Consider the following 14,474-nt stretch of genomic DNA (forward strand, 5'->3'; position numbering starts at 1 on the left):
AACTCAGGTGAGAAGGTTTGAAGCTGGTTGACAGACCAGCTTTTCACCTGCTGTTCATTCCAACAAGCTATTATCCGCCATGAGGGCAAGGACTATTTAATTTTTGCCTTGCCATCTCTAGTGCCTTCCATGGTGCATTACACATAGTTGGTGCTTATTGTCTTTTTAAAAGTTGAACTGACTGAAATTAAATTCTCCTTTAAACATTTGGGCTCTTGATGCAATGATGTGCATCTCAAATGAATGGCGTTAGTACGCTCTCAGATGTCAGTAACCAGTCCCCCTGAGTTACCGCCATAGTGGAAAGGGCATTAAACTTGTCTTCAAAAGGACCTGGGTTCCAATGTTGCCTCTTCTTCTTAGTACCTGTGTGACTTTAAGCAAGTCACCTCTCTTCTCTCAGCCTCAGTCTCCCCATCTGTAAAATGAGATTGGACTAGATGATCTCTAAGCATTCTTCCCGTTCTATATCCCCTAATCGATTCCCTTAGGAGAACTTCACATCAAATGCCTTCCCATTTCTCTTTGGGGAACTTGACATCAACAAATCCACATGGGAACTTCAGATTTCCCTCCTATTGTTATGACCACATTTCACACTAAAAATGCCTCTGGTGAGGATTGCTATGTGAACAGCCACTTCAGATAACAAAAAATAATAGCTTTTAGGTTTGTAAAGTGCTTGACAAATGCCATCTTATTTGATCCTCACAACCACTGGGCAAAGTGGGTGCTATTAGCCCTATTTTGCAAATAAGGAAACTGAGGCTGGGAAAGGTTAAATAAGCTAGTATGTGTCTGAGAAGGGCTTCTAGCAATCGTATCCCTTGGTCATGTCTTACTTCCCTTCACTTGGGGATCATCCTTGGCCTTTCATATTAGTGTCTGCATAGTCATTCTAAAATGGAAGCAATTAGGTGGCACCTAACGCTGGGCCTGAGTAACAAAGACCTGAGTTCGACTCTGGCCTCAGACACTTGGTTGTGTAATCCTGGGCAAGTCACTTAACCCTTGTATGCCTCAGTTTCCTCATCTGTAAAATAGGGATGATACCATTTAGCATCTACCTCCCAGGGTGGTTGTGACCATCAAATGAGTTATTTATAAAGTGATTTGCAGATGTTAAAGCTATAAAAATGCTATCTGTTAGTATTCTTTTCATCATCTTTCCCCTCATTCTCTGTGAGAAACCCAACTTTGCTCCTTGGTGGAGCCATCTGTGGAATATGAGACATCTGAGTTTAGGAAAGATCCTACCTCATCACCCTCCCCCTTCTCTCTTTCCTTCTCCTCCCATTTCTTCCCTTCCCTCAATATATACATATATAATATAGAATTTTATCTCCTCTTTTTTTCAGTTTGTGACATGAAAAAAGCAGATATATTTTTCCTTTGCGATGGCTCTGATTTAGTAACTGAGCAAGAGTTCGGCAAAATGGTTTATTTTTTGGCAGACATTATTGATTATCTTGATGTTTCATCTGAAAACACGCATGTTGGGATGTCCCAGTTAGGCACCCTTCACCAGGAAATAATCCAACTGAATGATACCTTGGATAAAAATGAGCGGAAAGCTAAAATTTTGGCTGCTTTAAAGCGCAATGGAAGTCCTCGGCTAGAAGTTGCACTTCGCCACATGAAGGACACGTTTGTTTCTGGGAGCAGGCTCGTGGCTGGGGTCCCTCAGATACTGTTTGTTGTTCTATCTGGGCAGCCAAAGGGAAGCGTGGCTATGGTGACTGAGGCTGTGGCAAAATTGAGAGAGCTTGGCGTGTGTATCATAGCCTTGGGGATTGGGAATGTTCGAAATGATGAATTTCTCCATATCACCCACAATCCTGAGAAGATCATCACAGTGTCTGATTTTGATAACTTGAAGAAAGTAGAGGTGAAAAAAAGGGTCGCCCGGGAAATCTGTCGCAACTGTCAGCAAAAGAGTAAGTGTCTCCCTTTCCCACTGCCTTTTGCAGTCTTACTGGACATCTTGCCAGTCTCCAATTCTTTGACGGCATTGCATGGCTTCCCCCTTCCCCACTTCTTAGAAAACTTGTCACTAGCAGGTTATGCTCTGGGAGAGGGGCAAGGAGGTAGTTGACCTGTTCAAAACTATGGTAGAGGCACTGAGCTGTCATCAATCAGCACCTTTGTACCAATACCCTTGGCACAGAGGTAGGGTGGGTTCAGGGACAGAGGGGAAGACTAGTTTTCCACTTCATGTACTCATACGCGTCAATCCTTATACCCAGAGCCAGGTAGGTGGCATAGCAGATGGAGATTTGGACCTAGAATTAGGGAGAGATTTGAGTTCAAATTCTATTATTTTTGTAAATTGAGAAGGTTGCAGAAGTCCCAAATGTCTTGGATACTTTTAGAAAAAGAAATCCATAATTCTGTAATTGGCTAATTCTCCCCTTCCTTCCTATCCCTCCTATCCTTTCTTGGGTCTGTATATTAATGGGTGATTATTCTCCCCCTCTATCTCCAGGTTGCTTTGTGGATACTCTTGTGGGCTTTGACATCTCAACCCATCGGAGAGGGCAGACCTTGTTTGAGGGTCAACCACACCTTGAATCTTACCTTCCAGGCCTCCTAGAATCTATTAATTCCCTAAGAGGTGTGAGCTGTGGAAGAAAGACCCAAGTTAGTGTGGCATTTAAAGTGAACACTGATACCGGTTTTGAACCCAGGTTCCAAATCTATGCAGAAACAATGATGGAAACCCTGAGACAGGTCACAGTCAGTGGGCCGTCTCACCTTCAAGTGGCTGATCTAGAATCACTTTGGAGTGTATTTAATCACTCTGAAAATCATGGAAAGGTAACTACTATTTTCTGGGTCCAAAGTCTTGGTATTTTTTCCTCCCTCCCCTACTCCAGTTAGTTTTTAGTTGCCAAACCTTCCCCTTCTCCTGCTTCATCTCTCTCTAGGTGATACTCATTTTTTCTGATGGTCTCCAGCATGGGGCTAATGATCTCTGGAGGCTTGAAAAGAAATCAGATGAGCTCAGAGAACAAGGTAACTGATTGAAGAACGTAGCGGAATTTGTTCAATACCTTTCGACCTGCACTCCAAGGCTGCTCTGGATTTTGGCATTTGCTGAAATAGTAGCAAATCAGACGTTTAAAAATGTCCCACAGGCTTCCTTTTCCTGTCTTATGCAGCTCTGTTAGGGATGTACTAGAACTCTTCATGAAGGGAATTACAAGGAGTAAGTAATTGGTTTGATGATCCTACCTTTGTAGCACAAGGGATGGTCTTATTTTGGCTTAATTAAATCTTTGTGTTTGTTACGGAACTGTGCACATTCATGATTTCCCAGGAACCACATCTCTGGAGGGTTCAGTTCTGGCTTGAGGTTTTATTCATTAAAATAACATTGGTTTGGCTTGACTTGGGTTACTATTTGGGCAGTAGTAGGAATATTCTATGCTGGAATCCCTGGGGTCACTGTGGGCTTGCCAAATGGGAATCTTTTCCTAGTAGATCTGGTCCCTCTGTGCAGGTCTTGAAAGAAGGAAGGTCTAGAAATTTGTCATGAGATTTGGTCTCTGAAACTTCAGAACTCCCTCCCACCCCTAATCTAATGGTGAGCAGCTTACTTTCTTTATGAGTTCTTCAAGAGTCGCATGATGGAGATATACTAGAAGTAGAGGGAAAGTTATCCCTTATTTGATATTTGATACTATTATTTGACATAGCTTGAGAAATGCTAGCAAATCAATGAGAAAAGAAAAGGGGGTAAAGATGGGCAAAAAATAAAACAATCCCTATTTGCTAATGATCTGATGGTTGTTTTTTTTTTAAATACCCTAAGGAATCAGTGAAGAAACAGTGAGATTAATAGCTTTAACCAAGTTGCATTCTATGAAATAAACCCACAAAAGTGAACAGCCTTTTTATATAAGAATAACAAAATCCAAGAGGCAATAATAGGAAAGAAAATCTCATTCAAAATAAATTCAGAATGGATAAATTATCACAGAGTCAATCTACCGAAGCACACTCAACACTTGTATAAATTCAATCACAAAATGTTCCATGAAGAAATTAAAAAAACACACACACCATAAATAGCTGCAGGAAATTCAGCACTCATGACCGGACTGTGCCAATATAATAAAAATGGCCATATAAACAAAGTGCATTCCCTGGCTTCCTTTAAATTCCAATTAAAACCTCATCTTTTACAGAAAGCCTTTCCCAACCCTTCTTAATTCTAGTGCCTTCCCTCTCTTAATTCCCATTTATTCTCTTTGTGTGTGTGTGTGTGTGTGTGTGTGTACACACACTTATATAACACACACACACACACACACACACACACACACATATATATATGTATATGTATCCTGTATATAGCTTGTATGTACATATTTGTTTGCTTGTTGTCTCCCCTATTTGTGAGGGCAAGGACTCTTTTCCCTCTTTGTATCCCCAGCACTTAGCACAGCGCCTGGCACAGAGTAGACACTTAACGAATGTTTCTTGACTGAATGAATTACAGGTTTAACACTATACTAAACTATAAAAGAGATACTTTACAGAACTAGACAAATTAACAACAAAATTCATTTGTAGAACCTAGAATGTGGAAGGGGAAAATGTAGGTAGGAAAGGAAAAAAAGGTGGGAAGGATGCAGGGGAATAGACTATCAGACCTTGGACTATATTATAAAGTAGGATTCATCAGCTATTTGGAGATGGTTAAAAAACAGGAAAGTAGATTAATGAGACATATAAGAAAAGAGAGAATCAGAAGTAGTGGAGCTCAGTAACCTGGTGTTTGACAAATCTGAAAACATAGGAAAGAACTCACTATTTGATAAGAACAACTAGGAAAAGTGGAAAGCAATGTGGAAGAAAATTAGGCTTAGAGCAGCATCTTATACCACGTTCTACCTAGTGCGGTGCCTGGTATACAGTAAGAGCTTAAAAAAGACTTGTTGCGTGATTCATGGATTAGTAGACATGCATTAGTTGCTACTGCATAGGGTCTTGTTATGGGAAAGGCATCTAGTTAGTGGGGTGCTTTTTCATTTGGACCCACTCTTGTTTTGTCTCTGTTCTCTATCTTCATAAGGGCTGATGGGTTTGTTCGTTGTTGCCCTGAACACCACCTCTCATCATGATGACTTTTCAACTATGGAATTTGGAAAAGGATTTGACTACAGGACACATTTAAGCATTGGCATGAGAGACTTGAGTGGCACACTGACCAAGTACCTGGTGAGTTACTTTGGTTATCCAAAGTTAAGATGATTTAACCGTTTCTATTAGGAGTGGCGAGGGATTGCCTTTTATTGGCTTTGGTTAAATGAGTGCCCAGTTGTCGCTCTGATGCCCCACAGTGAGTGGAGAGCCTTTGGGGACCTGAATACCTTTTTTCCTTTCAACATTTCTTTCTTGGTAGCACCACAGTAAGCTACTCAAAGGCATATAGGATGACAAAGTAAAGCAAAAGTTTGCGCTATCAAACCACACGAAAATGAAGTGTTCCTAACCATTCTTCCCATTTGACCAAGGTCTCAGGAGCCATTTTGGTAGATAAGAGGGTATCATTCAGTCGATAAGCATTGGTGTCCGGAACTGTGCTAAGCACTGGATTACAAAGAAAGGCAGAAACAAACCTTGCCCTCAAGCAGTTTGCATTCAAATGGGGGGAGGCAACATAGAAAATAACTAAGTACATACAAGATAGAGACAGTGGCTGGTAGTCACCGACATTGCCCCTTCCCTATGGGGACAAGTCAATACTTCTTCCCCAGAGCAAACTCCTGCCATCTTCAGTGTCATCACTTCCAGCCCTTAATGATCTTCTCACCTGGAGGTTTCAACTGGGGTGGGGGAGAAGTGGTTCTTCTGATGATAAAGTTTCCCTGATGTAAAAAAATGGATACTTTTTTTGCTTTCTATGCACAAAGGTTTCCTCAAGTCTTGTGGGTGTGAAAGGAATCACAGAATCAGTAGTAAGCTTGCTAGACCAGTTCTCCATGCATGGAGGGAGTTCCAGGACCCCCCATGGTGAAGGGTCATGTTTGGTGCTCAAGGATGGTGAGCAGAGTTGAAGGGCTGCTTCAAGAGAAGGGCCGCTTCAAGAGACAGGATGATCATTGGGAGGGTTGGTAAAGATTGGGAATAGTCAGCAATGCCTTCCCGTCATTGTGAGTCAATCTCTCAACAAACATTTATTAAGCCCTACTGTGTGCCAGACACTCTGCTAAGCACCGGGGGATACAGAGAAAGGCAAAAACAGTCCCTGTCCTCAAGGAGCTCACAGTCTAAGGAGACAACATGCAAACAAGTTCATAAAAATGAACACAGGGCAAATTGGAGATAATCAACGGAGGGAAGGCAGGAGCAGTAAGGGGAATGGGGAAAGGCTTTCCATAGAAGCTGAGACTGGAAGGAAGCCGGGGAAGCCAGGCAGCAATGAAGGAGTAGAATATTGCGGGCATGGGGAACAGCCATTGAAAATACCCAGTCTCTGAAGATGGAGGGTCTTGTTCAAGGAACAGCAGTGAGGCCAGGGTCACTAGACTGGTGAGTCTATAACAGTGAGTAAGGTACAAGAAGACTGGAAAGGTAGGAGGGGGCCAGGATGTATTTTTTTTTTTGTATGCATCTTGTGTTTATGTAACTGTGAATGTGTTTCATTGTCACAGTAGCTCGTAAACTGTTAGGGGAGAAGTACTATCTCATTCTGTTTTTATGTTCCTAGGGTCTAGTGGACTAGGGGACACTGGTAAGCGGCATTTAATGAAGACTCATTTGGTTTGATTCCGTTTGGGACTTTGAAAACAGTACTTGGACAATGCTTTTTTTTGGGGGGGGGGGAAAGGTTGTCTTTTTTTTTTTTAAGAGGCAACTAGGTGGTTTGATGGACCTAGAGTTAGGAAGGTCTGAATTCAAATTTGACCTCAGACACTTATTAACTGTGTGACCCCGGGTAAGTCACTTAACTTCTGTTTGCCTCAGCTTCTGCAACTGTAAAATGGGGATAAATTACAGCATCCCTTTCCCAGGGTGGTTGTGAAGATCAAATGAGATAATATTTGTAAGGCTCCTAGAACGGTGCTTGGCAGGCAGTAGGTGCTTTATAAATGTTTATTCCCTTCCCTTTCTGGAAGAAAGATGCTCACTCACTTTCTCTCCTCTCTAGGACAATATTGCAGAAAGACATTGCTGCTGTGCCCTTTGCAAATGTTCAGGGGCTCCAGGGGCTCCAGGATCACCAGGATCGAGAGGCGCAAAGGTACATCTAGAATCTTGATTTTGTCTTGATCGGGTCTGCCTGTTACCACGTTCTGGTTGCCTTTCTCTGCGGATGTGGGTGGTGTATCAGGAGTGCTATGGGGCACAACCGACTTCTGCTGTAATTGTTGTGATTGGCTGATTCTCCAATCCCACAGCCAGTGATTTTCAGGTAGAACTGGAGTCTCAGAGCACTCTGTCTGAGGCCAAGACCTCCAATGTTTTGGTGACTCTGTGGAGAGCCTGCAACCCCCAAAGCCCTTGCAGACCAACAGAGCCCTTCAGTAAGGCCCCACTCCTCAGGGGCTTTTTTTTTTTTTACAAGTCTGGAAGCCTCAGTGTGAATAATGACTTTTCTACTTACTGCCCCTATGGCCCTAGGCAAATCACTTGACTTCACTGGGCCTTAGGCAATTGTCTGAGGTATCTCTAGTTTATTATAGACTTTTTAAAATTTTGGTTTTTTTCAATTAAGAATTTGTTTTTTCTCTTTCCCACCTTCTGCCTAACCCTTCTCCTCTCTGCTTTGAAAAGACAAAAGAAAATCCTTATTTATAGCAGCTTTCCAGTAGTGGCAAGGACCCGGAAACCAAGGGAGTGCCCAGTGATTGGGCAATGGCTGAAATGATTATGGTATGGAAATGCAAGGCAATATTATGGCACAATAAGAAATGATGAAAAGGATGGATTCTGAGACCTGGAAAGTCTTGTACTAATTTATAGACAGGTGGGAAGAGGTATTTCCCTTCCCTTTTATGTCTAATCACATTGTTTAATATCTGAGTTCTCATTGTCTTAGATCTCAAGTCAAGAAGAAATAAAAGTAATAAAAGCAATCCCTCCGCAGAGGTCACTCATCTAGCTTGACCAAAGAAGTTCTTAGAGGGGCCGATCAGGTGGGGCAGTGTCACATTCTTAGCCCTCCAATTTCCCCTGAAGCTCCTATAATGAAAATGAGTGGCCTGGAAGCGGAACCAGGCCAACATAGGATTTAGAGCAAAAAGGGCTTGTAGGCATCATCTAGTGCGGGGGTCCTTACCTTTTTGCGTGTCATTGACCTCCTAGTCAGGGGTGGGGAACCTGCAGCCTTGAGGCCACACGTGGCCCTCTAGGTCCTCAAGTGTGGCCCTTTGACTGAATCTTGGATTCGAATTTGGATTTGGTCAAAGGGCTGCACTTGAGGATCTAGAGGCCCACAGGCTCCCCACCCTTGCCCTAGGCAGTTTGGTGAGGCTTATTCACCCCTTCTCTGAATGATGTTTTTAAATAAGTAAAGGAAATGCTAAATTTCAGTTAGAGGTTAGTTAAAAAAAAAGATGTAAATTTTTTTCCCATCCATGTTCACAGATCCCCCTAAAATTTGGTTAAGATCCAATCTAAGGGCATCTAGGTGGTTCATTGAATGGAGCACCTAAGTCAGGAGGACCTGAGTTCAAATCCAGCTTCAGACATACTTACTAGCTGTGTGACTGTGGACAGGTCACTTAACCGCTATAATCTAGTCCTTGATTTTTCAGGAAAAAAAAAAGAATTGTGGTTAAGTGACGTTGCTCAACGTCACACAAGTAATAAGTAACAAACTTGGATCTGAGCTGGTGTTGTCTGACCTAAAGTAACAGCCTGCATTTCTATGTTGCTTTTAGACTAGGAATGTGCTTCTTGTATGTCCTTTCCCTTTGTGCTCCATCCTACATGGCAATGACAGCCGTAAATGAGCTCAAAGATTTCATCTTCTTAAAGGGGGATGGGCTGCCTAGTCCGGGCCTCAGGGCCAGCCCACTGAAGAGGCTAGATCGAGGAATTTGACTCAAAGTCCTAATGATTTCATAGGTTCAGCTCAATGGTGATGGCTGAAGTACTGTTGCTCTCGTTTCTTCTTCCACAGGGATTTTGGGGTCAGAAGGGCAGCCGAGGGCACACAGGAGAAGAGGGAGAACCCGTGAGTCATTACTGCTCCTCAGTGATTGCTTCCTTCTCCCTCAGGAAAGACTTTGGCCTTCCAGGAGGGGGTACGGGGTGAACACCTGTGGCAAAGCCAGCTGGCTTCCGTGTACTCATTGGGCTGCCTGGAGCTCCTTCTTGGCCCAGGCCTCCTCCCCCAGCACTAGCCTCTTGGTATCTCAAGGTGTCTGACAGTTATGGAGCTACCATGTCCTTCTACTTGCAAAGTTATATTCTACCCATTTGTGCCTTAGCCCCTTCAGGCTCTCCGTGGTGTTCATTTTAACCCTATTTCACCCATATAAATATATTTTCATGGAAATGAGAGGGACAGAGTTGGGGGTAAGGGAGAATGTATATAGTCCCAACCCCACATATTCTCTGAGGTGGCTTTGACCACATCTGAATGCTCCTCACTTGGAAGTCTTTTCCATGGTCCATGTTGCTAAATAATTCTCAATTAGCAATCTCTGCTCTGTAGAAACCCCCCCTGCTCCCACGTGGACCAGCTTCTTGTATCAGCCACAGTCACTCCTTTGGATAAACATGATTGATCCTGGCAAGGGTTGCCCTATAGCCCCTGCAGAGCCCTGGGAGGATAGGCACAAGATGAAATGGTTCTAGATCTTGGGTCACAGTTTCATGGCAAGTGCCCAAGCGTCCCTTTGCATTCTTTGATGGTATTTCTGAGGCAGCATGGGGTGGTGGATAGAGAGCCAGTCTTGAAGTCAAGATGACCTGGGTTCAAATCCTGCCTCTCACACACACTGGCTGTGACCTTGGGCTAATCACCTAACCACTCAGTGCTCAACCCAACTGTTCAACACTATAAATTGTAGAGAAGGTCTTGCTTGACCTACCCTGGTTGAGGGAGTTTCCTCTCCTGGGAGTTCCCTAAACCCCTGAAATCACAGGTTCAGCCCCATCCCCATCGCTGGAGAGTTTCATTTACAGAGCAGGGCTTGGGGAGGAGGGGGGAGGCAAGAGGATGGGGTGGGGGAGAACTTCTGCACTAGCTTTACAAGTAGATGGCATCTGCCTGTGGATCTGCTACCTGAGGAGGGTTCCCCAATGCTCTGTTAATTCTTCTAAAAGTCAGTGGGCAGGTTTGTAGTAGAAGGTCAGCTTCATTTTAATGGATGGGCTTATCTAAATGTTTTTGGTTCCTTTTCTCAGGGGATACGAGGAAACAGTGGGCCAGAAGGAGAAAGAGGTGCTCAGGGATGTCAGGGTGATAGGGGCCTTAAGGTAAGAATCTGATGGAAGTATTATTTAAATCTCTCCCTCTCCCTTTCCCTCCCTCCCTCTCCCCACCTCCCCTTCTCTCTCTTCCTTCTTCTCCCTCTCCCTCCTCTCCCTTTCCCCTTCTCTCTCCCTCCCTTTCCCTCTCTCTGTCTCTTTCTCCTTCTCCCTCTCCCCCCTCCCCCCTCTCCCTTTCCTCCTCTCTCTCCCTCCCTTTCCCTCTCTCTGTCTCTTTCTCCTTCTCCCTCTCCCCCCTCTCCCTTTCTCCCTTTCTCTCCCTCCCTTTCCCTCTCTCTATCTCTGTCTCCTTCTCCCTCTCCCTCTCTGTCTCCCTCTCCCTTTCTCTCCCTCCCTCCCTCTTCCTCCTTCTTTGTCTTCATCACAGCTCATCTCCTTCTTGACTCTTTCAAGTCCATATCCATCTTAGGGTCTCTACAGAGTAACAGTCTGTAAAACTCTAAGACATCTTAGTTCAGCAATATCATCTATTTTAGGCCTCATCTATAAAATGAGTGGGTTCTAAAATCCTTTGCCTCTCTATTTTCCATCTGTATCTATAAATGACTAATGTATAATCTCTTTCAGGGAGTCAGAGGAATGGATGGATTTGAGGTACAGTGAAATTTTCCTTCTAAATTTGATTCCTTTGTTTGTATATTTGTTCCCAAGAATGTTCTGTCAGTTACGGTCACAAACCACTTTGTTAAAGAATATAGAGAGGGGGCAGTTAGGTGGCTCAGTGGATAGAGCTCTGGCCTTGGAGTCAGGAGGACCTGAGTTTAAATCCAGCCTCAGACACTTGACACTTACTACCTGTGTGACCCTGGGCGAGTCACTTAACCCTGATTGCCTCACCAAAAAAAAAAAAAAAAAAGAATATAGAGAGAATGACTTCTGATGCTAACTTCTTGTTTCTTTTTTGATCGATCAGGGAGAAGAAGGAGATTATGGAATTGATGGGATAAATGGAGAAGAGGTAATTTTCCCCTGCATCAAGTAGTCAATAGTCAACAATCAATGAATACTTTTTAAGTGCCTATTATGTGCCAGGCACTGTACTAAGTGCTAGAGATAAAGGTAGTAAAAAAGATAGTCTCTGCCCTCAAGGAGCTTATAGTCTTTTTTTTTCCAAAATATTTAAATTTATTTTGTTAAATATTTACCAATTTTACATGTAAATAAATTTTTAACATTGATAGTTTAAAATTTTGAGTTCTAAATTCTCTCCCTTTCTCCCAGCCGTCCCCCAATTCTTGAGAAGGCAAGCAACTTGATATCACTTATGTATGTTAGTCATGCAAAACATATTTCCATATTAGCCATGTTGCGAAAGAAAACACAGACCAAAAAAAGGAGAAAAATAAAGAAAGTTGAAAAAGTATGCTTCAGCTTGCATTCAGATTTCATCAGTTTGATGCTGAGTGAAGTGAGCAGAACCAGGAGAATGTTGTGCACAGTAACAGCCACATTGTGCGATGACTAATATTGATAAACTTAACCCTTCTCAGCAATACGAGGATCTAAGACATCTCCAAAGGCCTCATGATGGAAAATGCTATCCACATCTAAAGAAAGAACTATGGAGTTTGAATGCAGATCAAAGCATATTATTTGCTCTTTATTTTTCTTCTGTTGAGTTTTGTTTCCTCTTTCTGGTGGTTCCTCCTGTTGGTTCTAATTCTTACTTAGAACATCACTAATATGAAAATATGTTTAATAGGAATGTATATGAATAGCCTATATCAGATTGCACGCCCTTTTGGGAAGGGAGGTGGGGAGGGAGGGGGAGAAAAATTTAAAATTCAAAAGCTTATGGAAGTGATTATTGATAAGTCAAAATAAATTAATTAAAAAAAGTAAACACAGAGTTCATCAGTTCTCTCTCTGGAGGTGGAGAGCATTTTTCGTCATGGGTCCTTTGGAATTGTCTTGTATAGTTGTCATGATCAGAATAGCTAAGTCACTCAGTTAATTATCATACAATATTGCTGTTACTGTGTACAATGTTCTCCTGGTTCTGCTTACTTCACTTTGTACCAATTCACGTAAGTCTTCCCATGTTTTTCTGAAACCATCTCATTCTGTCACAATTAGACACCACAATTTGTCCAGCGATTCCCCAGTTGATGAACATCCCCTGATTTCCAATTCTTTGCCACCACAAAAAGACGTTATCAATATTTTTCTACAAACAGTTCCTTTTCCTTTTTCTTTAATCTCTTTGGGATACAGACCTTATTGCTGAGTCAAAGGGTATGCAGTTCTATAGCCCTTTGAGCATAGCTCCAAATTATTCTCTAGAATGGTTGGACCAGTTTACAACAAAGAGCTTTCAGTCAAATAGAGGAAGACAGTATACAAGAGGAAGCTGAAGAGAGGAGGATGCTGCCAGAGGTGGGGGTGGTGATGTTCATAGAGGTGAAAGGAGGAAGAGCAACTGATGGGAAATGAAGTTAACCAGAACATTCGGAGCCCTCTACAAGGGAGGTTTGGCAAAGCATCGATTGCTTCACCCTCCAGCCCTCCAGGCAGAGGAGAGAGGTAGCTGAGGAGGTGTTGAGTGCCAAAGCACAATCGGTCTCCATGAAGATGACACTTCAGACAATGAGCCCAGCGCTTCAGCATTAGCTGGGTAATATAAAAAGAAGAAAAAAAAACACATTCCCTTTTCTTTTCTGTTTTCAGGGCTTCCATGGAACTTTTGGGAAGAAGGGGGAGAAAGGTGACCCAGGATCCCAGGTAAAGTTTGCTAACAACTACAAGAAGTCAGGGCACTGTGGTGTCATGGACAGAACACTGGACTCAGGGTCAGAAAGACCCAGATTCAAATCCCGTCCCTTACTCTTACTAGCTATATGTTGGAGGGCAAGTCATGTAGTATCTGAGCCTCACTCTCTTCATCTGCAAAATGAGGATATTATCATCTATAGTGAAAGGCAATATGTTATAGTAGACACAGAGCTAACCTTGCAGGCAGGAAGACCTGGGTTCTTGTTCTGCCTCAGTCACATACTTACATTTGACCTCTCATGTCTCAGGCACTCTGCATTGCAGGACGGGTACCCATCTCCGTTGGTGGAGGGAGTTTCCTCACTGGGAGATCCCTTTGTCAATGAAATCACAGTTCCAGTTATTTGTTCGTTTTAATGTTGTGAAGCTCAAATGAGATAATATATAGAAAGCACTTTGAAACTTGAAGGTGCTATAGACATCAGTTATTATTTACTGATATGCATATATTTATTTATAATGCATGGGTATCCTTAAATGTTTATGTCACAGGTGATTATCACTATGATAAAACAATGAATGTGTTTCTTCCTATGGCTTTAAAGTATGTCACAGCTCCAAAGTGGGATGAGAATACTTAAGATAGAAGTATCTAAAGAACTCAGTGGTATTTGGTGGGTGTCTACAGTCCTCCCGTGCCTCACAGGTTGGAAGATTACCACCAATATCCCTTCATAAAAAAGGAAATAATCAGGGGATAAAAAGACTAACTTGAATAAAGCTTGGTTTGTGACATACGGAAATTGTTGAAAGACAATAGACACTAGATGAAATGGACCTTCTGCCATTTCTGATCTTCTAATTTCATCATCCATGGTGGTAGAAGTGCCGTATTTGCATTCCACCATTTCAGTTCCCAATATATGATGGAAGGCACTGAAAATGGCACTTAAGGTAAAAATGGCTAGACCAGACCACACACTTACAGAAGAAATCAGTATGGGCAGTGGAATAATTTTAAAGATACTTGTAGATCAACTTTTAATATCTCTCAAAGAGAGGACTATTCCAAAAGAATGGAAAAGATTATAGAAGATATTATTACCCTCCCCCAAAAGAGGGAATTTGGAAGACACCCCTATTCTACTTTCTAGTTTCTAGAAGGACTTTATGAGAATCGTCTGTACAGAAAGTGAGGATATCCTTAACAAATATATGAGAAGACAATAGGCAGGCTTTATGGGTGATTTTCTATAACAGACCAAATTTGCATGGTCACACATTTGAGAAGTATAAAAAATATAGAGTCC

At 42.5% G+C, this 14,474-nt stretch overlaps 1 protein-coding gene across 1 annotated transcript in view; it reads left to right on the top strand.

Moving 5' to 3' along the window:
- COL6A5 (collagen type VI alpha 5 chain) overlaps positions 1 to 14,474 on the top strand; it is a 115,009-nt gene that overhangs the window by 39,126 nt on the left and 61,409 nt on the right. The window contains 10 exon segments of the mRNA XM_020987253.2: positions 1,359 to 1,937; positions 2,486 to 2,817; positions 2,928 to 3,015; positions 5,081 to 5,226; positions 7,160 to 7,252; positions 9,137 to 9,190; positions 10,369 to 10,440; positions 11,020 to 11,046; positions 11,366 to 11,410; positions 13,120 to 13,173. Of these exon segments, the coding sequence (XP_020842912.1) occupies positions 1,359 to 1,937; positions 2,486 to 2,817; positions 2,928 to 3,015; positions 5,081 to 5,226; positions 7,160 to 7,252; positions 9,137 to 9,190; positions 10,369 to 10,440; positions 11,020 to 11,046; positions 11,366 to 11,410; positions 13,120 to 13,173 (1,490 nt within the window).

Source organism: Phascolarctos cinereus, unplaced genomic scaffold (assembly GCF_003287225.1).
Source record: "Phascolarctos cinereus isolate Bilbo 61053 unplaced genomic scaffold, phaCin_HiC Scaffold_1;HRSCAF=81, whole genome shotgun sequence".
Taxonomy (NCBI): domain Eukaryota; kingdom Metazoa; phylum Chordata; class Mammalia; order Diprotodontia; family Phascolarctidae; genus Phascolarctos; species Phascolarctos cinereus.